This window comes from Ranitomeya imitator, chromosome 7, assembly GCF_032444005.1.
Source record: "Ranitomeya imitator isolate aRanImi1 chromosome 7, aRanImi1.pri, whole genome shotgun sequence".
In the NCBI taxonomy this organism is placed as follows: domain Eukaryota; kingdom Metazoa; phylum Chordata; class Amphibia; order Anura; family Dendrobatidae; genus Ranitomeya; species Ranitomeya imitator.
Genome location: NC_091288.1, coordinates 44,674,895 through 44,700,045, shown reverse-complemented (window position 1 = coordinate 44,700,045; position 25,151 = coordinate 44,674,895). Strand labels below are relative to the sequence as shown.

At 45.4% G+C, this 25,151-nt stretch overlaps 1 protein-coding gene across 1 annotated transcript in view; it reads left to right on the top strand.

Moving 5' to 3' along the window:
- LOC138646080 (dynein axonemal heavy chain 11-like) overlaps window positions 1-25,151 on the top strand; it is a 377,510-nt gene that overhangs the window by 179,443 nt on the left and 172,916 nt on the right. Inside the window, exon 45 of the mRNA XM_069735549.1 lies at window positions 14,981-15,142. Coding sequence (XP_069591650.1) covers window positions 14,981-15,142 — 162 coding nt within the window. The remainder of the gene's footprint in view (window positions 1-14,980; window positions 15,143-25,151) is intronic.

Genomic DNA, 25,151 nt, shown 5'->3' with positions numbered 1-25,151 from the left:
TAGTTTCCAGTACATTGAAATCGTGTCATTCAAAACTACAACTTGCCTGGCAAAAAATTGAAGTACTCATGCAGCTATGTTGATGTAAAAATACACAAAAGTTATTGCTCTAGGAAAAAGGGGAGAAAAAATTAAAAGTGGCCCTGGCAGGAAGGGGTTAAGGTATGAATAAGATCTACAAAGATTATGTAGATTTCATTTACTAAATGGCTATATAATCTTTGGGAGTCCCCTGTGGTGGAAGTTGCAGCCACATGAGCCTTATTTCTTCTGATTTTATTGAAATGAGAATTTGGTTACATAATTAGTACATCAGAGTCTCCGAGTCTCTCTGTACTGGGTAATTAACTAGAGGTGGTCCAGGTAGGCACAGCTGAGCCAGCATTAATGGGTGGCAAAATAGACAAGTAAACAGAGCCCCAGTCTTTAGGTTACCCTAAAAACAAGACCCCAAAAAATCTTTAAATCTTTCAGTAAACTTAAAAATTTTGGCTATGCTGCCCTCTCTATCCCCAGCTTTTTGCTGATCTATATAATCCATGCAGGAGTTAAAGGATAACTTAGTATTTGGCACAATGTGGCTGCATTATATTGATACTATATGAGAGTATTATTTATTGATTGTTTGTGAACATTATTTGGCTAGTGATTGGCAATAATAATTATTATATGGCAGGATTATATATATATTATCCTTTGCAAAAATGACCATACACATTCTATAGCCACATCCATCCAGGCACCTACTCATGTTATCTCACCTACTCATGATATCTCAAAAGGTTGGCTGAGTGTATATTTCCACACTTTTGTTCTCATTTTTTAGGGTAGAAGGGTTGTAGTGTGGATCCTTTTGTGATCCTGTTTGTACTTTTCCCAAACTCTTCATCACTGCTCCATTACTTCTTTTACGAACACGTAACCATAAAACTATCTTACCACACACAATAGATAGAAATGGCTAAATTGTAGCTGCCTAGTGTGTATTGATCTACAAGTCTCCTTTGCTGACTCTTACTGGAACTTGTAGTTCTCCATCCCCATTAAACCGAAATTGCTTACCTCTATTTCTCTTTATCAAAGGCCTTAGTAGTTTATTATCTATAGTGCCCAGTTATCATCTTTTCACAGTCTGCACTTTTGTAAAAAAAAAAAAGACCTAAAAAATAGAATCAAGGCACCCTATTTTTGTGGCTTGGGCACCTATTAGCACTATGTTTTCCATTGATCAAGTTGTGGATTGAAGTTTGAACCATTCCCACTGTGCAGAGTTCACATAGAGCCATGAAAGTGTGTGAAATCTGGGGGAGGGGACGGAAGCATAATAGCCTCCCCAAGTCTTGCCTTCAGCGGTTTTTATCTCATGGATGCTTTTAAGTGCAGCTCACAGAGTCCACTGATCACATACGGAAAAATGAATTTTTGAGGTCTTTTCGTAGCTTTTTAGAAGTAGGCACATCCTCTGCTGGGCAGTCTGTGTGTAATATATTATCGCTGTCACATTGTGAAAGTGTTTATGAGTTTAAATAACTTAACAGACATGAACAAAATAAGGAGCGGAGCGGCCGTCATCAGCCTAATAACATTTATACTTTGGAGGCGCTTATGATGTAGTATCATATATTTGTGATAGCAAAAATAAATAAAAAAACACAAGCTAATGATCTTATTTCAGATCTGGGTAAACTGGTCTACTTATCCAAGATCACAAGGGACAAAAGAGCTAAAGTCAAATTAGAGTCATGGTCTTTCCATCATTATCTTATGCTAGTTAACTCTGTGCCAATATTTTCCTGACTTTTTTAATACAGTTTTAAAGGGAACCTGTCATCAGGATTTTATACCCCTTACTATGTACGTAAAGGTACTTTCTTGTAGAAATCCTTGTAGAGGGGGTTGCGCCAGCACAAGGAGCGGATGCCATCTTTGAAACCAAGCAAAGCAGTCAGCCAGCACAATCTGTGAACGCAGTCAGCCAGCACAAATGGTGAACGCAGTGAGCCAGCACAAATGGTGAACGCAGTGAGCCAGCTCAAATGGTGAATGCAGTGAGCCAGTACAAATATTGAACGCAGTGAGCCAGTTCAAATGGTGAATGCAGTGAGCCAGTACAAATGGTGAACGCAGTGAGCCAGCTCAAATGGTGAACGCAGTGAGCCAGCTCAAATGGTGAACGCAGTGAGCCAGCTGAAATGGTGAACGCAGTGAGCCAGCTCAAATGGTGAACGCAGTGAGCCAGAACAAACGGTGAACGGATTCAGCCAGCTCAAAAGGTGAACGCTGTGAGCCAGCACAAACGGTGAATGCAGTCAGCCAGCACAAAAGGTGAATGCAGTGAGCAGCACAAATGGTGATTGCAGTCAGCCAGCACAAATTGTGAATGCAGTGAGCCAGCGAAAATGGTGAATGCAGTGAGCCACCGCAAACGGTGAATGCAGTGAGCCAGCACAAAGAGTGAACGCAGTGAGCCAGCACAAACGGTGAGTGCAGTGAGCCAGCACAAACAGTGAATGCAGTGAGACAGCACAAACGGTGAATGCAGTGAGCCAGCACAAAAAGTGAATACAGTCAGCCAGCACAGTGAATGCAGTCAGCCAGCACAAATGGTGAACACAGTGAGCCAGAACAAACGGTGAAAGGAGTCAGCTAGCACAAATGATGAACACAGTGAGCCAGCACAATCGGTGAATGCAGTGAGCCAGCACAAACAGTGAACGCAGTGAACCAGCACAAACGGTGAATGCAGTCAGCCAGCACAAACGGTGAATGCAGTCAGCCAGCACAAATGGTGAATGCAGTGACCCAGCACAAACAGTGAATTCAGTCAGAAAGCAAAAACGGTGAATGTAGTCAGCCAGCACAAATGGTGATTGCAGTGAGCCAGCACAAATGGTGATTGCAGTGAGTCAGCACAAATGGTGAACGCAGTGAGCCAGCACAAATGGTGAGCGCAGTGAGCCAGCACAAACAGTGAATGCAGTGAGACAGCACAAACGGTGGACACAGTGAGCCAGCACAAAAAGTGAATGCAGTCAGCCAGCACAAACGGTGAATGCAGTCAGCCAGCACAAATGGTGAACGCAGTTAGTCAGCACAAAAAGTGAATGCAGTGAAAGCAGTCAGCCAGCCCAAAAAGTGAATGCTGTTAGCCAGCACTTTTGCGTGGTTGCATCTTTGAATCAAAGCAGACGCAGCCAGTACTTAGTGTAGGGAGCAGTCCATCATGGACTCTGAGGTCTGGCACTCCTCCCTTAGAACAAAAGCTAAAAGGATCCAGCTCATCAGCATTAGGTTTCCTTAAGGTTTGGGGCACGGGAGGTCGTTTCTGCCTGGATGCTAGAAATAACAGTGCAACTGCAGAGAATCAGTGCACAGTTAGCTGGACTGACAGCTCTCTTGGCCCTACTACCAAGGAACAGTTCTCTTAGCCCTACTACCCAGGGAAAACACTCTTAGCCTTACTACCCAGAAACAGCTGTGTTATCTCTACTACCCAGAAACAGCTGTGTTATCTCTACTACCCAGAAACATCTGTGTTATCTCTACTACCCAGAAACAGCCGTGTTATCTCTACTACCCAGGGAAAACACTCTTAGCCTTACTACCCAGAAACAGCTCTCTTAGCGCTAATAACCAGGGACAGCTGTGTTATCTCTACTACCCAGGGACAGCTGTGTTATCTCTACTACCCAGGGACAGCCGTGTTATCTGTTATGAACAGGTAATTCAGAACCACAATGGACCTTGAAGTTCAGAGCACACAAAGTGACCTGACAATTATCAAAAACATAGGACGAGCTCTGAGACGTGGAAACTCTGCTGACCGCAATCCCTAATCCTATCCAACCACACTAGAGGTAGCCGTGGAGCGCTCCTGACCAGACCTTGAGCACAGCCTGAGAAACTAGCTAGCCCTAAGAAAGAAAAATAAGCCTAGCTTGCCTCAGAGAAATACCCCAAAGGAAAAGGCAGCCCCCCACATATAATGACTGTGAGTTGAGATGAAAATACAAACGCAGAGATGAAATAGATTTAGCAAAGTGAGGCCCAACTTACTGAACAGACCGAAGATAGGAAAGATGCTTTGCGGTCAACACAAAACCCTACAAACAACCACGCAGAGGGGGCAAAAAAGACCCTCCGCACCGACTAACGGTACGGAGGTGCTCCCTCTGCGTCCCAGAGCTTCCAGCAAGCAAGAAAAACCAATATAGCAAGCTGGACAGAAAAAATAGCAAACAAAAATAACACAAGCAAAACTTAGCTTATGCAGGAAGACAGGCCACAGGAACGATCCAGGAGGAAGCAAGACCAATACTAGAACATTGACTGGAGGCCAGGATAAAAGCACTAGGTGGAGTTAAATAGAGCAGCACCTAACAACTTAACCTCATCACCTGAGGAAGGAAACTCAGAAGCCGCAGTACCACTCTCATCCACCAAAGGAAGCTCATAGATAGAACCAGCCGAAGTACCACTCACGACCACAGGAGGGAGCTTGGCCACAGAATTCACAACAGTACCCCCCCTTGAGGAGGGGTCACCGAACCCTCACCAGAGCCCCCAGGCCGACCAGGATGAGCCACATGAAAGGCATGAACCAGATCGGCAGCATGGACATCAGAGGCAAAGACCCAGGAATTATCTTCCTGACCATAACCTTTCCACTTAACCAGATACTGGAGTTTCCGTCTCGAAACACGAGAATCCAAAATCTTCTCCACTATATACTCCAACTCCCCTTCAACCAAAACCGGAGCAGGAGGTTCAATAGATGGAACCACAGGTGCCACGTATCTCCGCAACAATGACATATGGAACACGTTATGGATGGAAAAAGAAGCTGGAAGAGTCAAACGAAAAGACACAGGATTAAGAACCTCAGAAATCCTATATGGACCAATGAAACGAGGCTTAAACTTAGGAGAGGAAACCTTCTTAGGAATATAACGAGATGACAACCAAACCAAATCCCCAACACGAAGTCGGGGACCCACACAGCGCCTGCGGTTAGCAAAACGTTGAGCCTTCTCCTGGGACAAAGTCAAATTGTCCACTACATGAGTCCAAATCTGCTGCAACCTATCCACCACAGTATCCACACCAGGACTGTCCGAAGACTCAACCTGCCCTGAAGAGAAACGAGGGTGGAACCCAGAATTGCAGAAAAACGGCGAAACCAAAGTAGCCGAGCTGGCCCGATTATTAAGGGCGAATTCAGTCAAAGGCAAAAAGGACACCCAATCATCCTGATCAGCAGAAACAAAACATCTCAGATATGTTTCCAAGGTCTGATTGGTTCGTTCAGTCTGGCCATTTGTCTGAGGATGTAAAGCCGAGGAAAAAGACAAATCAATGCCCATCCTAGCACAAAAGGCTCGCCAAAACCTCGAAACAAACTGGGAACCTCTGTCAGAAACGATGTTCTCTGGAATGCCATGTAAACGAACCACATGCTGGAAAAACAATGGCACCAAATCAGAGGAGGAAGGCAATTTAGACAAGGGCACCAAATGGACCATCTTAGAGAAACGATCACAAACCACCCAAATGACCGACATTCTTTGAGAGACGGGGAGATCCGAAACAAAATCCATAGAGATATGTGTCCAAGGCCTCTTCGGGACCGGCAAGGGCAAAAGCAACCCACTGGCACGAGAACAGCAGGGCTTAGCCCGAGCACAAATCCCACAGGACTGCACAAAAGAACGCACATCCCGCGACAGAGACGGCCACCAAAAGGATCTAGCCACCAAATCTCTGGTACCAAAGATTCCAGGATGACCAGCCAACACTGGAACAATGAACCTCAGAGATAACTTTATTCGTCCACCTATCAGGGACAAACAGTTTCTCCGCTGGGCAACGGTCAGGTCTATTAGCCTGAAATTTTTGCAGCACCCACCGCAAATCAGGGGAGATGGCAGACAAAATTACCCCCTCTTTGAGAATACCCGCCGGCTCAGGCAAACCCGGAGAATCGGGCACAAAACTCCTAGACAGGGCATCCGCCTTCACATTTTTTGAGCCCGGAAGGTACGAAACCACAAAGTCAAAACGGGAGACAAACAGCGACCAACGAGCCTGTCTAGGATTCAACCGTTTGGTAGACTCGAAATAAGTCAAGTTCTTGTGATCAGTCAAGACCACCACGCGATGCTTAGCTCCTTCAAGCCAATGACGCCACTCCTCGAATGCCCACTTCATGGCTAGCAACTCTCGATTGCCAACATCATAATTTCGCTCAGCAGGCGAAAATTTCATGGAAAAGAAGGCACATGGTTTCATCACCGAGCAATCAGAACTTCTCTGCGACAAAACAGCCCCTGCTCCAATTTCAGAAGCATCAACCTCGACCTGGAACGGAAGCGAAACATCTGGTTGGCACAACACAGGGGCAGAAGAAAAACGACACTTCAACTCCTGAAAAGCTTCCACAGCAGCAGAAGACCAATTGACCACATCAGCACCCTTCTTGGTTAAATCAGTCAACGGTTTAGCATTACTAGAAAAATTATTGATGAAGCGACGATAAAAATTAGCAAAGCCTAGGAACTTCTGCAGACTCTTCAGAGATGTTGGCTGAGTCCAATCATAAATGGCCTGAACTTTAACAGGGTCCATCTCGATAGTAGAAGGGGAAAAAATGAAACCCAAAAATGAAACCTTCTGAACACCAAAGAGACACTTTGACCCCTTCACAAACAAAGAATTAGCACGCAGGACCTGGAACACCATTCTGACCTGCTTCACATGAGACTCCCAATCATCCGAGAAGACCAAAATATCATCCAAGTATACAATCAGGAATTTATCCAGGTACTCTCGGAAGATGTCATGCATAAAGGACTGAAACACTGATGGAGCATTAGAAAGCCCGAATGGCATAACCAGGTACTCAAAATGGCCTTCGGGCGTATTAAATGCTGTTTTCCATTCATCGCCCCGTTTAATACGCACAAGATTATATGCACCACGAAGATCTATCTTGGTGAACCAACTAGCCCCCTTAATCCGAGCAAACAAATCAGACAGCAGCGGCAAGGGGTACTGAAATTTGAGCGTAATTTTATTTAGAAGGCGGTAATCAATACAAGGTCTCAGCGAACCATACTTCTTGGCCACAAAAAAGAACCCCGCTCCCAATGGCGACGATGACGGGCGAATATGACCCTTCTCCAAAGACTCCTTCACGTAACTCCGCATAGCGGCGTGCTCAGGTACAGATAAATTAAACAGTCGACCCTTAGGAAACTTACTACCAGGAATCAAATCGATAGCACAATCACAATCAATATGCGGAGGTAGGGCATTGGACTTGGGCTCATCGAATACATCCCGGTAATCAGACAAGAACTCTGGGACCTCAGAAGGGGTGGATGATGAGATAGACAGAAATGGAACATCACCGTGTACCCCCTGACAACCCCAGCTGGAGACAGACATTGATTTCCAATCTAATACTGGGTTATGGACTTGTAGCCATGGCAACCCCAACACGACCACATCATGCAGATTATGCAAGACCAGAAAGCGAATATCCTCCTGGTGCGCAGGAGCCATGCACATGGTCAGCTGGGTCCAATACTGAGGCTTATTCTTGGCCAAAGGCGTAGCATCAATTCCTCTCAATGGAATAGGACACTGCAAGGGCTCCAAGACAAACCCATAGCGCCTAGCAAACTCCAAGTCCATCAAATTCAGGGCAGCGCCTGAATCCACAAATGCCATTACAAAATAGGACGACAGAGAGCAAATCAGAGTAACGGACAAAAGAAATTTCGACTGTACCGTACCAATGGTGGCAGACCTAGCGAACCGCTTAGTGCGCTTAGGACAATCGGAGATAGCATGAGTGGAATCACCACAGTAGAAACACAGCCCATTCTGACGTCTGTGTTCTTGCCTTTCAGCTCTGGTCAAAGTCCTATCGCACTGCATAGGCTCAGGTTTATGCTCAGATAATACCGCCAAATGGTGCACAGATTTACGCTCACGCAAGCGTCGACCGATCTGAATGGCCAAAGACATAGACTCATTCAGACCAGCAGGCATAGGAAATCCCACCATGACATCCTTAAGGGCTTCAGAGAGACCCTTTCTGAAAATAGCTGCCAGCGCACATTAATTCCATTGAGTAAGCACGGACCACTTTCTAAACTTCTGACAATAAATCTCTATCTCATCCTGACCCTGACATAGAGCCAGCAAATTTTTCTCTGCCTGATCCACTGAATTAGGTTCATCGTACAGCAATCCGAGCGCCAGGAAAAACGCATCAATATTACATAATGCAGGATCTCCTGGTGCAAGGGAAAATGCCCAGTCTTGAGGGTCGCCACGTAATAAAGAAATAATGATCTTAACTTGTTGAACTGGGTCACCAGAGGAGCGGGGTTTCAAAGCAAGAAATAGTTTACAATTATTTTTAAAATTCAAAAACTTAGCTCTATCTCCAGAAAATAACTCAGGAATAGGAATTTTAGGTTCTAACATAGGATTCTGAACCACTAAATCTTGAATATTCTGTACATTTATAGCAAGATTATCCATCAAAGAGGACAGACCTTGAATGTCCATGTCCACACCTGTGTTCTGAACCACCCTGATGTAAAGGGGAAAAGAAAGACAGAACACAGTGCAAAGAAAAAAAATTGTCTCAGAACTTCTCTTTTCCCTCTAATTGAGAAGCATTAGTACTTTTGGCCTCCAGTACTGTTATGAACAGGTAATTCAGAACCACAATGGACCTTGAAGTTCAGAGCACACAAAGTGACCTGACAATTATCAAAAACATAGGACGAGCTCTGAGACGTGGAAACTCTGCTGACCGCAATCCCTAATCCTATCCAACCACACTAGAGGTAGCCGTGGAGCGCTCCTGACCAGACCTTGAGCACAGCCTGAGAAACTAGCTAGCCCTAAGAAAGAAAAATAAGCCTAGCTTGCCTCAGAGAAATACCCCAAAGGAAAAGGCAGCCCCCCACATATAATGACTGTGAGTTGAGATGAAAATACAAACGCAGAGATGAAATAGATTTAGCAAAGTGAGGCCCAACTTACTGAACAGACCGAAGATAGGAAAGATGCTTTGCGGTCAACACAAAACCCTACAAACAACCACGCAGAGGGGGCAAAAAAGACCCTCCGCACCGACTAACGGTACGGAGGTGCTCCCTCTGCGTCCCAGAGCTTCCAGCAAGCAAGAAAAACCAATATAGCAAGCTGGACAGAAAAAATAGCAAACAAAAATAACACAAGCAAAACTTAGCTTATGCAGGAAGACAGGCCACAGGAACGATCCAGGAGGAAGCAAGACCAATACTAGAACATTGACTGGAGGCCAGGATAAAAGCACTAGGTGGAGTTAAATACAGCAGCACCTAACGACTTAACCTCATCACCTGAGGAAGGAAACTCAGAAGCCGCAGTACCACTCTCATCCACCAAAGGAAGCTCATAGACAGAACCAGCCGAAGTACCACTCACGACCACAGGAGGGAGCTTGGCCACAGAATTCACAACAGTTATCTCTACTACCCAGGGACAGCCGTGTTATCTCTACTACCCAGACACAGCTGTGTTATCTCTACTACCCAGACACAGCTGTGTTATCTCTACTACCCAGGGACAGCTGTGTTATCTCTACTACCCAGGGACAGCCGTGTTATCTCTACTACCCAGGGACAGCCGTGTTATCTCTACTACCCAGGGACAGCCGTGTTATCTCTACTACCCAGGGACAGCCGTGTTATCTCTACTACCCAGGGACAGCCATGTTATCTCTACTACCCAGACACAGCTGTGTTATCTCTACTACCCAGGGACAGCCATGTTATCTCTACTACCCGGGTAAAGAAGCTGCGGAGACACCATCACGTGTTTCTCGACGCAAGCAGTGAATAGCCAGGCCTTTCCCCGGGAAGGAACAACCACGGGAAGGGCAGCATCCTATGAAGGAAAGCCACCTATGCCAAGCATGGTATCCATCCACAGACAGCTGTTTCGGGGTGTTTGCCCCTCATCAGTGTGGAGTAGGAATCTGGCTATTAGGAGCAGTGCCTAGTAAAATGGCTATAAAGGCACAGATGATTGGCCTCGGGGAGACCAAAACATCCAACACTGCGGAGACACCATCACGTGTTTCTCAACGCAGTGATTCCAGAACACTGCCCCCATCCCTTATGGGAAATATGCAAATGCAGGTAAAGAAGCTGCGGAGACACCATCACGTGTTTCTCGACGCAAGCAGTGAATAGCCAGGCCTTTCCCCGGGAAGGAACAACCACGGGAAGGGCAGCATCCTATGAAGGAAAGCCACCTATGCCAAGCATGGTATCCATCCACAGACAGCTGTTTCGGGGTGTTTGCCCCTCATCAGTGTGGAGTAGGAATCTGGCTATTAGGAGCAGTGCCTAGTAAAAAGGCTATAAAGGCACAGATGATTGGCCTCGGGGAGACCAAAACATCCAACACTGCGGAGACACCATCACGTGTTTCTCAACGCAGTGATTCCAGTGAACTGCGTTGAGAAACACGTGATGGTGTCTCCGCAGTGTTGGATGTTTTGGTCTCCCCGAGGCCAATCATCTGTGCCTTTATAGCCTTTTTACTAGGCACTGCTCCTAATAGCCAGATTCCTACTCCACACTGATGAGGGGCAAACACCCCGAAACAGCTGTCTGTGGATGGATACCATGCTTGGCATAGGTGGCTTTCCTTCATAGGATGCTGCCCTTCCCGTGGTTGTTCCTTCCCGGGGAAAGGCCTGGCTATTCACTGCTTGCGTCGAGAAACACGTGATGGTGTCTCCGCAGCTTCTTTACCTGCATTTGCATATTTCCCATAAGGGATGGGGGCAGTGTTCTGGAATCACTGCATTGAGAAACACGTGATGGTGTCTCCGCAGTGTTGGATGTTTTGGTCTCCCCGAGGCCAATCATCTGTGCCTTTATAGCCTTTTTACTAGGCACTGCTCCTAATAGCCAGATTCCTACTCCACACTGATGAGGGGCAAACACCCCGAAACAGCTGTCTGTGGATGGATACCATGCTTGGCATAGGTGGCTTTCCTTCATAGGATGCTGCCCTTCCCGTGGTTGTTCCTTCCCGGGGAAAGGCCTGGCTATTCACTGCTTGCGTCGAGAAACACGTGATGGTGTCTCCGCAGCTTCTTTACCTGCATTTGCATATTTCCCATAAGGGATGGGGGCAGTGTTCTGGAATCACTGCGTTGAGAAACACGTGATGGTGTCTCCGCAGTGTTGGATGTTTTGGTCTCCCCGAGGCCAATCATCTGTGCCTTTATAGCCTTTTTACTAGGCACTGCTCCTAATAGCCAGATTCCTACTCCACACTGATGAGGGGCAAACACCCCGAAACAGCTGTCTGTGGATGGATACCATGCTTGGCATAGGTGGCTTTCCTTCATAGGATGCTGCCCTTCCCGTGGTTGTTCCTTCCCGGGGAAAGGCCTGGCTATTCACTGCTTGCGTCGAGAAACACGTGATGGTGTCTCCGCAGCTTCTTTACCTGCATTTGCATATTTCCCATAAGGGATGGGGGCAGTGTTCTGGAATCACTGCGTTGAGAAACACGTGATGGTGTCTCCGCAGTGTTGGATGTTTTGGTCTCCCCGAGGCCAATCATCTGTGCCTTTATAGCCTTTTTACTAGGCACTGCTCCTAATAGCCAGATTCCTACTCCACACTGATGAGGGGCAAACACCCCGAAACAGCTGTCTGTGGATGGATACCATGCTTGGCATAGGTGGCTTTCCTTCATAGGATGCTGCCCTTCCCGTGGTTGTTCCTTCCCGGGGAAAGGCCTGGCTATTCACTGCTTGCGTCGAGAAACACGTGATGGTGTCTCCGCAGCTTCTTTACCTGCATTTGCATATTTCCCATAAGGGATGGGGGCAGTGTTCTGGAATCACTGCGTTGAGAAACACGTGATGGTGTCTCCGCAGTGTTGGATGTTTTGGTCTCCCCGAGGCCAATCATCTGTGCCTTTATAGCCTTTTTACTAGGCACTGCTCCTAATAGCCAGATTCCTACTCCACACTGATGAGGGGCAAACACCCCGAAACAGCTGTCTGTGGATGGATACCATGCTTGGCATAGGTGGCTTTCCTTCATAGGATGCTGCCCTTCCCGTGGTTGTTCCTTCCCGGGGAAAGGCCTGGCTATTCACTGCTTGCGTCGAGAAACACGTGATGGTGTCTCCGCAGCTTCTTTACCTGCATTTGCATATTTCCCATAAGGTTCTGGAATCACTGCGTTGAGAAACACGTGATGGTGTCTCCGCAGTGTTGGATGTTTTGGTCTCCCCGAGGCCAATCATCTGTGCCTTTATAGCCTTTTTACTAGGCACTGCTCCTAATAGCCAGATTCCTACTCCACACTGATGAGGGGCAAACACCCCGAAACAGCTGTCTGTGGATGGATACCATGCTTGGCATAGGTGGCTTTCCTTCATAGGATGCTGCCCTTCCCGTGGTTGTTCCTTCCCGGGGAAAGGCCTGGCTATTCACTGCTTGCGTCGAGAAACACGTGATGGTGTCTCCGCTGCTTCTTTACCTGCATTTGCATATTTCCCATAAGGGATGGGGGCAGTGTTCTGGAATCACTGCGTTGAGAAACACGTGATGGTGTCTCCGCAGTGTTGGATGTTTTGGTCTCCCCGAGGCCAATCATCTGTGCCTTTATATCTCTACTACCCAGACACAGCCGTGTTATCTCTACTACCCAGGGACAGCCGTGTTATCTCTACTACCCAGGGACAGCCGTGTTATCTCTACTACCCAGGGACAGCCGTGTTATCTCTACTACCCAGGGACAGCCGTGTTATCTCTACTACCCAGGGACAGCCGTGTTATCTCTACTACCCAGGGACAGCTGTGTTATCTCTACTACCCAGGGACAGCCGTGTTATCTCTACTACCCAGAAACAGCTGTGTTATCTCTACTACCCAGGGACAGCCATGTTATCTCTACTACCCAGACACAGCCGTGTTATCTCTACTACCCAGGGACAGCTGTGTTATCTCTACTACCCAGGGACAGCCGTGTTATCACTACTACCCAGAAACAGCTGTGTTATCTCTACTACCCAGGGACAGCTGTTATCTCTACTACCCAGGGACTGCCGTGTTATCTGTACTACCCAGGGACAGCCGTGTTATCTCTACTATCCAGAAACAGCTGTGTTATCTCTACTATCCAGAAACAGCTGTGTTATCTCTACTACCCAGGGACAGCCATGTTATCTCTACTACCCAGACACAGCCGTGTTATCTCTACTACCCAGAAACAGCCGTGTTATCTCTACTACCCAGGGACAGCTGTGTTATCTCTACTACCCAGGGACAGCCGTGTTATCTCTACTACCCAGAAACAGCTGTGTTATCTCTACTACCCAGGGACAGCTGTTATCTCTACTACCCAGGGACTGCCGTGTTATCTGTACTACCCAGGGACAGCCGTGTTATCTCTACTATCCAGAAACAGCTGTGTTATCTCTACTACCCAGGGACAGCCATGTTATCTCTACTACCCAGACACAGCCGTGTTATCTCTACTATCCAGAAACAGCCGTGTTATCTCTACTACCCAGAAACAGCCGTGTTATCTCTACTACCCAGGGACAGCTGTGTTATCTCTACTACCCAGGGACAGCCGTGTTATCTCTACTACCCAGAAACAGCTGTGTTATCTCTACTACCCAGGGACAGCTGTTATCTCTACTACCCAGGGACTGCCATGTTATCTGTAATACCCAGGGACAGCTGTGTTATCTCTACTACCCAGGGACAGCTGTTATCTCTACTACCCAGGGACAGCCGTGTTATTTCTACTACCCAGGGACAGCCGTGTTATCTCTACTACCCAGGGACAGCCGTGTTATCTCTACTATCCAGAAACAGCTGTGTTATCTCTACTACCCAGAAACAGCCATGTTATCTCTACTACCCAGGGACAGCCGTGTTATCTCTACTACCCAGGGACTGTCGTGTTATCTCTACTACCCAGACACAGCCGTGTTATCTCTACTACCCAGTGACAGCTGTTATCTCTACTACCCAGGGAAAACACTCTTAGCATTACTACCCAGAAACAGCTCTCTTAGCGCTAATAACCAGGGACAGCTGTGTTATCTCTACTACCCAGGGACAGCTCTCTAAGGCTGGGTTCACACTGCGTCTGTGGTGTCCGTTAGACGGACTACGTTACACCACGGCATAACCCAGGGACAGCTATCTTAGCCCTAGTGCCCAGGGACAGCTGTTATCTCTACTACCCAGGGACAGCTATCTTAGCTCTGCTACCCACGACCAACCCTCTTAACCCTGCTACCAAGGGACAGCTTTCTTATAGCCCTACTATCCAGGGACAGCTCTCTTATAGCCCTTGACCAGTCCATGCTCATACCTTGTTGCACAAACATCTACATGAGCCCTTAAAATTAGAAGAGATGCTTTGAAAGCAACCAAATGTGGATGTGGCTCTCGGTGAAAATGAGTTTGACATCCTGCCTAGAAGATGTCCCTCAATATAACCTAGCAGATATCAACACAGCATACAGAATTGGCCCACTTCTCACCACTAAAGTTCTCAAACACGGAATTTTGCTTTCTGGAAGGATAGAATTTAATTTGTGCTTTAAATCTTCTCTTTTATTGTGACTGTGGACAGAAAGATGAAATTATAGTCAATTTTGGATTGATTCAGTATAGATTGGATTATGGCCAGTCACCTGCAAACCCTGAATACATATCTAAAATTATTTGTTAACAGATCAAACGATTGTGGTGCTACATATGAGCAATAATGTTTTATGTTATTATATTCACTCAAATGCACCCACACTTCTCATATCTACTACAAAAGAACATATTGGGCTATGTTACCTTTTAAAGTAGAGACTGATATTTTGTCAGTAACGTCTAGTAGTAGTAAGTTTGTGTTTTTATATATTCCAGGTAGTGCTGTGCTTTTCCCCTGTGGGGTTCACATTGAGGACTAGAGCAAGAAAATTCCCTGCCTTGGTGAACTGTACGGCCATAGACTGGTTCCACTCCTGGCCTCCGGTTGCCTTGCAGTCTGTCAGCAGCAGCTTTATCCGGAAGTTGGATGGAATTGATGTAAGTATTTAATATGGGGCTAATTTTTAAGCCCATTTATACATTTGGTGCATCGTACAACAGTTTTATACAACAGTCCTGATAAAAAATTACACTGTTGTACGATGCACCAAATGTATAAATATCCTGGCATCAATGTTTGCTAAAATTTACAGCAATTTTCTGGCTTAAATTATAATTAATGTGAACCTGAAACAATAAACCTGTCCAATTAAGTACTTTGCACTTTTATAAAAGTGTCGTGGCCAGTGCAGAATCCAAGAAAATTCATGCTTTTCACATTAATGTGAATTGCGAAAAAATGTTTGACATTTTTACGCTACAAAACTGGCATACATGCAATGACAAAATCTCATACCCTAACTCTCTTAACACTACCAGTTACATCAGTGCCCCTTATAGCAGTGCCAGATACATCAGTGCCTCTCATAACAGTGCCAGCTACATCAGTGTCTCTCATAACAGTGCCAGCTACATCAGTGCCTCTCATAACAGTGCCAGCTACATCAGTGCCTCTCATAACAGCGCCAGCAACATCAGTGCCTCTCATAACAGTGCCAGCTACATCAGTGCCTCTCATAACAGTGCCAGCTACATCAGTGTCTCTCATAACAGTGCCAGATACATCAGTGCCTCTCATAACAGTGCCAGATACATCAGTGCCTCTCATAACAGTGCCAGCTACATCAGTGTCTCTCATAACAGTGCCAGCTACATCAGTGCCTCTCATAACAGTGCCAGCTACATCAGTGCCTCTCATAACAGCGCCAGCAACATCAGTGCCTCTCATAACAGTGCCAGCTACATCAGTGCCTCTCATAACAGTGCCAGCTACATCAGTGTCTCTCATAACAGTGCCAGCTACATCAGTGCCTCTCATAATAGTGCCAGCTACATCAGTGCCTCTCATAACAGCGCCAGCTACATCAGTGTCTCTCATAATAGTGCCAGATACATCAGTGCCTCTCATAACAGCGCCAGCAACATCAGTGCCTCTCATAACAGTGCCAGATGCATCAGTGCCTCTCATAACAGTGCCAGATACATCAGTGCCTCTCATAATAGTGCCAGCTACATCAGTGCCTCTCATAACAGTGCCAGCTACATCAGTGTCTCTCATAACAGTGCCAGCTACATCAGTGCCTCTCATAATAGTGCCAGATACATCAGTGTCTCTCATAACAGTGCCAGCTACATCAGTGTCTCTCATAATAGTGCCAGATACATCAGTGCCTCTCATAACAGTGCCAGCTACATCAGTGCCTCTCATAACAGTGCCAGATGCATCAGTGCCTCTCATAACAGTGCCAGATACATCAGTGCCTCTCATAATAGTGCCAGCTACATCAGTGCCTCTCATAACAGTGCCAGCTACATCAGTGTCTCTCATAACAGTGCCAGCTACATCAGTGCCTCTCATAATAGTGCCAGATATATCAGTGTCTCTCATAACAGTGCCAGCTACATCAGTGTCTCTCATAACAGTGCCAGATACATCAGTGTCTCTCATAACAGTGCCAGCTACATCAGTGCCTCTCATAACAGTGCCAGCTACATCAGTACCTCTCATAACAGTGCCAGCTACATCAGTGCCTCTCATAACAGTGCCAGATACATCAGTGCCTCTCATAACAGCGCCAGCTATATCAGTGCCTCTCATAACAGTGCAAGATACATCAGTGCCTCTCATAATAGTGCCAGCTACATCAGTGCCTCTCATAATAGTGCCAGCTATATCAGTGCCTCTCATAACAGCGCCAGCTACATCAGTGCCTCTCATAACAGCGCCAGCTACATCAGTGCCTCTCATAATAGTGCCAGCTACATCAGTGCCTCTCATAACAGCGCCAGCTACATCAGTGCCTCTCATAACAGTGCCAGCTACATCAGTGCCTCTCATAATAGTGCCAGCTACATCAGTGCCTCTCATAACAGCGCCAGCTACATCAGTGCCTCTCATAACAGTGCCAGATACATCAGTGTCTCTCATAACAGTGCAAGATACATCAGTGCCTCTCATAATAGTGCCAGCTACATCAGTGCCTCTCATAATAGTGCCAGCTATATCAGTGCCTCTCATAACAGCGCCAGCTACATCAGTGCCTCTCATAACAGCGCCAGCTACATCAGTGCCTCTCATAATAGTGCCAGCTACATCAGTGCCTCTCATAACAGCGCCAGCTACATCAGTGCCTCTCATAACAGCGCCAGCTACATCAGTGCCTCTCATAATAGTGCCAGCTACATCAGTGCCTCTCATAACAGTGCCAGCTACATCAGTGTCTCTCATAACAGTGCCAGCTACATCAGTGCCTCTCATAACAGTGCCAGCTACATCAGTGCCTCTCATAACAGCGCCAGCTACATCAGTGCCTCTCATAACAGCGCCAGCTACATCAGTGCCTCTCATAACAGCGCCAGCTACATCAGTGCCTCTCATAATAGTGCCAGCTACATCAGTGCCTCTCATAATAGTGCCAGCTACATCAGTGCCTCTCATAACAGCGCCAGCTACATCAGTGCCTCTCATAACAGTGCTAGCTACATCAGTGCCTCTCATAACAGCGCCAGCTATATCAGTGCCTCTCATAACAGTGCCAGATACATCAGTGCCTCTCATAACAGTGCCAGCTACATCAGTGCCTCTCATAACAGTGCCAGCTACATCAGTGCCTCTCATAACAGCGCCAGCTACATCAGTGCCTCTCATAACAGCGCCAGCTACATCAGTGCCTCTCATAATAGTGCCAGCTACATCAGTGCCTCTCATAATAGTGCCAGCTACATCAGTGCCTCTCATAACAGCGCCAGCTACATCAATGCCTCTCATAACAGTGCCAGATACATCAGTGCCTCTCATAACAGTGCTAGCTACATCAGTGCCTCTCATAACAGCGCCAGCTACATCAGTGCCTCTCATAACAGTGCCAGATACATCAGTGCCTCTCATAACAGCGCCAGCTACATCAGTGCCTCTCATAACAGCGCCAGCTACATCAGTGCCTCTCATAACAGCGCCAGCTACATCAGTGCCTCTCATAACAGCGCCAGCTATATCAGTGCCTCTCATAACAGTGCCAGATACACTGTTTTTCATAAATCTGCCATCAACATAAGTATTCCTTATAGCAGTGTCAGTCACAAATGACACAAACCGCATTGGCGACACATAAAAATTACAAAACATTAGTGCCACTTTACTAGTGCCATACATAAACTTAAATATACCAAATAATGCTTATCAACCACATCCTCTTTCTCCACATTTTAGATGAAGATGCTTATGTCTTCTTTTCTGGTGTTCACCCTCTTTTGAAAACTAATCATGCACAATTCAGTGTATAAACAGCTGAGGAATAAGGGGGTGTTTATTTTAAATGTGCTGTAAACTGTTCTTGCAATTTCCCTCCGACGAAAATTTGCCTAAATGAATTCACAATTGTCCATACCGCTAAACGCCCCAGGACTGTGTTAAAAAATGGATTAAAAATATATTTGTATTGTATTAATATTTTATTACCTCTTTGCTATTGACTAGCACATTTCAGAGCTTTTTTTTTACCAATTATTCTGGAATAATGGCATCAATTATGTCCTACTTTAGGAATAACTTCTGTCGCAGCTGAATGTGTTGTTTGTGTTGAGTTCATTCAAGCTTTTATGGGGTTATTTAGGAGTCAAACCTGAACAGAAGCGTCTTGGGTATTCTTTCCAAGTTGCTGGCTGCCTGGGGTTTCACATACACCATGCTGGTATAATATATACTTTTGGTTCTTACTTTTTTGTGAACCCCCCTACTGCCAAATATATTTACAATAATTGCAAACATTTCCTGAACATAAAGTGCACTTATTTATTGACTGAAGTTCTTGTACTTCCTCTTGCCTGACTTTGCCTGACAGTTTTATTAAACTTTTTATTACTTTCTTTTAGAGATGTTTTGTTATGTTGGAAATATTTTCAAGCGGTGAACTAGTACAAGCTAGTGCTGGTGTATATTGTATAAAAATTGAACTTTAAAGATGGCTACGTATGGTTTGCTCCAGCTGAAAAAATGGACACACTGTAGATTACTATGATTTCCTGGTGATCTAGGTTCAGTTCGGTAGGACTATGTTGGGGGTGGTATATTATATAAGTGTTGCTATTGTAACAAGGACCCCAAAAGAGCATGCTGTATTATAGCGGTGTGAAGCCTTTGAATTGGACACAGTCATAACAGGGCATCGGCAAACTTCTCTAGGGCCCCACTGCATCTTTGTATGCAAGGTTGTATTTGCCAAAAAATTGCAGGACCCAGACTATTTGAGAGACCCCAAGCTCTGCATGGCAAATTTACTGTAAAGTATGCAAGAAAATTAGTGTACATTGTAGTGGAAATCTACCACAACCCAGGGATGCCACAAATCTTTAGGTGAATTGAACCTCTTAGTAAGTTTGGGGCATCTTAAGGCCCCCATACACATTAGACTAAAGTCGTCAGAACCTGCCGATAGTAGCAGGAATGGTCAACAGTCTAATCTGGATAGGCGCTTCCCGTCTTTTCCCTTGACATACAGTATAATGAAGAGGCCAATGAGGACCACGCAGTTTGAATTTTAGCACATGAACCTTTTGTTTTTCAGGAGATAAGCCTCTGCCGGAGCTGTATGGCAGCTGCTTTCTCCGATCTCCTCTCAGAAAACAAAAGAATGGTTGGCCAAGCCAAATGTTCTTATACGTGGGGACGTCGAGAGAGATAGCTGACGGCAGAACTAATGCTCGCCATCAGCTATTTTGGGGCACGATTCATCATTTGCGATTTATTGAACTCACTTCTCTTTTTTGTTTTGTCGTATTCACTGTCGTTTTTTGGGCCCAATTCTTCAACATGGGGACAAAGACTGAACTCGGAAATTATAGGCCAGTAAGCTTAACCTCTACTGTGGGTAAAATCCTGGAGGGCATTCTAAGGGATGCTATACTGCTATACTGGAGTATCTGAAGAGGAATAACCTCATGACCCAGTATCAGCACGGGTTTACTAGGGACCGCTCATGTCAGACTAATCTCATCAATTTCTATGAAGAGGTAAGTTACGGACTGGACCAAGGGAACCCAGTGGACGTAGTGTATATGGACTTTTCAAAAGCTTTTGATACGGTGCCACACAAAAGGTTGATACATAAAATGAGAATAATTGGGATAGGGGAAAATATGTGTAAGTGGGTTAAGAGCTGGCTCAGGGATAGGAAACAATGGGTGGTTATTAATGGAGCACACTCGGACTGGGTCGCGGTTAGCAGTGGGGTACCACAGGGGTCAGTATTGGGCCCTCTTCTTTTTGACATATTTATTAATGACCTTGTAGGGGGCATACAGAGCAGAATTTCAATATTTGCAGATGACACTAAACTCTGCAGGGTAATCAATACAGAGGGGGACAATTTTATATTACAGGATGATTTATGTAAACTAGAAGCTTGGGCTGATAAATGGCAAATGAGCTTTAATGGGGATAAATGTAAGGTCATGCACTTGGGTAGAAGTAATAAGATGTATAACTATGCGCTTAATTCTAAAACTCTGGGCAAAACCGTCAATGAAAAAGACCTGGGTGTATGGGTGGATGACAAACTCATATTCAGTGGCCAGTGTCAGGCAGCTGCTAGAAAGGCAAATAAAATAATGGGATGCATTAAAAGAGGCATAGATGCTCATGAGGAGAATATAATTTTACCTCTATACAAGTCACTAGTTCGACCGCACTTAGAATACTGTGCACAGTTCTGGTCTCCGGTGTATAAGAAAGACATAGCTGAACTGGAGCAGGTGCAGAGAAGAGCGACCAAGGTTATTAGAGGACTGGGGGGTCTGCAATACCAAGATAGGTTATTACACTTGGGGCTATTTAGTTTGGAAAAACGAAGGCTAAGGGATGAACTTATGTTAATGTATAAATATATGAGGCGACAGTACAAAGACCTTTCTGATGATCTTTTTAATCATAGACCTGAAACAGGGACAAGGGGGCATCCTCTACGTCTGGAGGAAAGAAGGTTTAAGCATAATAACAGATGCGGGTTCTTTACTGTAAGAGCAGTGAGACTATGGAACTCTCTGCCGTATGATGTTGTAATGAGTGATTCATTAATTAAATTTAAGAGGGGACTGGATGCCTTTCTTGAAAAGTATAATGTTACAGGGTATATACACTAGGTTCCTTGTTAGGGTGTTGATCCAGGGAGCTAGTCTGATTGCCGTATGTGGAGTCGGGAAGGAATTTTTTTCCCCAATGTGGAGCTTACTCATTGCCACATGGTTTTTTTTTGCCTTCCTCTGGATCAGCATGTTAGGGCATGTTAGGTTAGGCTATGGGTTGAACTAGATGGACTTAAAGTCTTCCTTCAACCTTAAAAACTATGTTACTATGTTACTATGGTGCATGCAGTTCGAGAATTTGGCGCAAAATTAAAAAATGACCCTTTTATTTGTCTAAAGAAAGATTTAAGGGTTTTCCCAGACTATCAATTTTTTTTACTAAGTGCCCAAAAACAAACATGCTGATACAGTGGGGAAAATACTGTAAATATTTGATTCACTGCCGCTGATTTTGCATGTTTTGTCACCTACAAAGACCGTAGAGGTCTGTAATTTTTATCGTAGGTACACTTCACCTGTAAGAGACAGAATCTAAAAGTAAAAACCAGAAAATCACATTGTATGATTTTTAAATAATTAAATTTCATAGTTTCCAGGTGTTGCCCCGTTTGTTGTTTTTTTTTCTATCAGGTAAGGTTTTCCAAATATTAACCAACTACCAATTTGGCTATTCTATAAAATGTTACTATACTGTTTGGCCAATGTTGAATTTAGGCTGGTCTTGTATTTGAACCACAAGTCATGCAGTAAATCTTCATCCAATGTTTCACACTCTCTTTCCACGGGACTTGATAATTTCAGTTGTTATCATCATATGGTTTTTACTGAAACTTTTGTCAAATTCTTTGATCCAGTTTCCATTTTTGTTGTAGTCTTTTTGGTTTTCCTAAAGAGATCCTTCCAGAACTGTATTGTTTCTTTATTACTTGGTTTTACACATTTTATACAGCTCTTACTGTTTATGCTTTCTTAAAACCACCTTTGGCTTCACTAAAATAGCTAATTTTACTTGTACTATATGATTCTCGAGTCATATTTTTCAATTTTCCTGGCTGTCTCTGTTATCTGTTGTTTCTACTTCTTTGTCAATTCTCTTACTGTTCAACCAGTAAGTACTTACTATTATTATTATTATTATTAGTAGTAGTAGTAGTAGTAGTAGTAGTAATACTATCATTCTCTTCTTGATCTTTGTATTCTTTAATTTTTGCTATCATGTTCTTCAAGTTATAATTATTATTATTATTAGTAGTAGTAGTAGTAATAGTAATAGTAGTAGTTGTATCATTCTCTTAATCTTTGTATTCTTTAATTTTTGCTCTCCTGTGTTTCAAGTTATTATTATTATTATTATTAGAAGTAGTATCATTCTATTTTTTTAACTTTTTATTCTCTAATTTTTGCTCCCATGTTCTTCAAGGTAGTAGTAGTAGTATCATTCTCTTAATCTTTGTATTCTTTAATTTTTGCTCTCATGTGTTTCAAGTTATTATTATTATTATTAGTAGTAGTATCATTCTATTTTTTAACTTTTTATTCTCTAATTTTTGCTCTCATGTTCTTCAAGGTAGTAGTGGTGGTAGTAGTAGTAGTAGTAGTAGTAGTAGTAGTAGCAGCAGCAGCAGCAGCAGCAGCAGTAGCAGCAGCAGTAGTAGTAGTAGTAGTAGTAGTAGTAGTAGAAGTAGTTAGTAGTACCGTGTTTCCCCGATAGTAAGACATAGTGGGGGGTTTAAGGGGGTCGGATAATGTAGGACGTACCCCCGAAAGTAGGACATAGTGGGACTTTTGGGGGTACCGTAAAATATAAGCCATGCGGTACCGTAGTACCGGTACCTTTTGCAGCATTAACTGCGGGATCCGGATGGTTAGGGCTTGTTTCCACTTGCGCCGAGTCTCGCATGTGGAAACGAAGCTCTGGCGCCGGCACTGCAGAGCGGAGCGTGCGGCTCCATGTGTTCCTATGCAGCCGCACGCTCCGCTCTGGAGTGCCGGCACAAGAGCTTCGTTTCCACATGTGAGACTCGGACGTACATCTCGCAAGTGAAACAAGCCCTTAGAGCGGGATGCGGAGGGATGTGGAGGCCGCGGGAGCAGCAGTAATGTTGTCCGGCAGTAATGTTGTCCGGCAACAACACGCAGCCTCAGTGCCCTCATGTGCAGCCGCTGGTGGCCCCTCTGATTGGTCCAGCGGCTCCTGCATGAGGAAGAAGCCACACCTCTACCCAGCACCGCAGAGGAATTGATTGCCATTACGGTACACTTACTGTGGGATACTGTATGGGGCTGTAACCCTATGGATGGCAGGCTGTGTGGGATACTGTATGGGGCTGGAACCCTATGGATGGCAGGCTGTGTGGGATACTGTATGGGGCTGTAACCCTATGGATGGCAGGCTGTGTGGGATACTGTATGGGGCTGTAACCCTATGGATGGCAGGCTGTGTGGGATACTGTATGGGGCTGGAACCCTATGGATGGCAGGCTGTGTGGGATACTGTATGGGGCTGTAACCCTATGGATGGCAGGCTGTGTGGGATATTGTATGGGGCTGCAACCCTATGGATGGCAGGCTGTGTGGGATACTGTATGGGGCTGTAACCCTATGGATGGCAGGCTGTGTGGGATACTGTATGGGGCTGTAACCCTATGGATGGCAGGCTGTGTGGGATACTGTATGGGGCTGTAACCCTATGGATGGCAGGCTGTGTGGGATATTGTATGGGGCTGCAACCCTATGGATGGCAGGCTGTGTGGGATACTGTATGGGGCTGTAACCCTATGGATGGCAGGCTGTGTGGGATACTGTATGGGGCTGTAACCCTATGGATGGCAGGCTGTGTGGGATACTGTATGGGGCTGGAACCCTATGGATGGCAGGCTGTGTGGGATACTGTATGGGGCTGCAACCCTATGGATGGCAGGCTGTGTGGGATACTGTATGGGGCTGTAACCCTATGGATGGCAGGCTGTGTGGGATACTGTATGGGGCTGTAACCCTATGGATGGCAGGCTGTGTGGGATACTGTATGGGGCTGTAACCCTATGGATGGCAGGCTGTGTGGGATACTGTATGGGGCTGTAACCCTATGGATGGCAGGCTGTGTGGGATACTGTATGGGGCTGCAACCCTATGGATGGCAGGCTGTGTGGGATACTGTATGGGGCTGTAACCCTATGGATGGCAGGCTGTGTGGGATACTGTATGGGGCTGTAACCCTATGGATGGCAGGCTGTGTGGGATACTGTATGGGGCTGCAACCCTATGGGAGACTGTGATATGGAACCATAAGCAGTGCTTATACCGTGCGCTATATTTTTGCCCCTAGACATGAGCGCTTCCGGTTCCAGTGGTAAAAGGAAGAGCTACACCGTGGAGTATAAAAAAGCGATTGTCGAAGAATCTTGGGGCAAAAATGTAGTGGAGTTCTGCAAGGAGAAAATGTTGGATCACCGACTGGTCCAAAAATGGCGTGCAGAATACACTAACCTGAGTGAAAAAGTGGAGAGCGGAATGGCTAAAAAGCGCAAGATTGGATGTGGTCGGCAACCAATGTATACAGAGCTGGAAAGCCTGGTCTCAGAGTGGGTTGCAGACAGGAGAGCAAAGAAATTGGTGGTGACCAGGGCTCAGATTCAGGAGTATGCCCTTGCAGTGGCACCACAGTTTGACATTTCCCCTGAACAATTCAAGACATCACAGCACTGGGTGGATAGCTTTCTTGAACGCAATGACCTGTCTTTGAGAAGATCCACAACCCTCTTTAGGCTGGAGGATGCTGAGATTGTAAAACGGGCATTTGCCTACAAGAAGTTTGTGGATGACATTGACTTCTCTAAATACAGTCTTTGCAACATGATCGCCATGGATG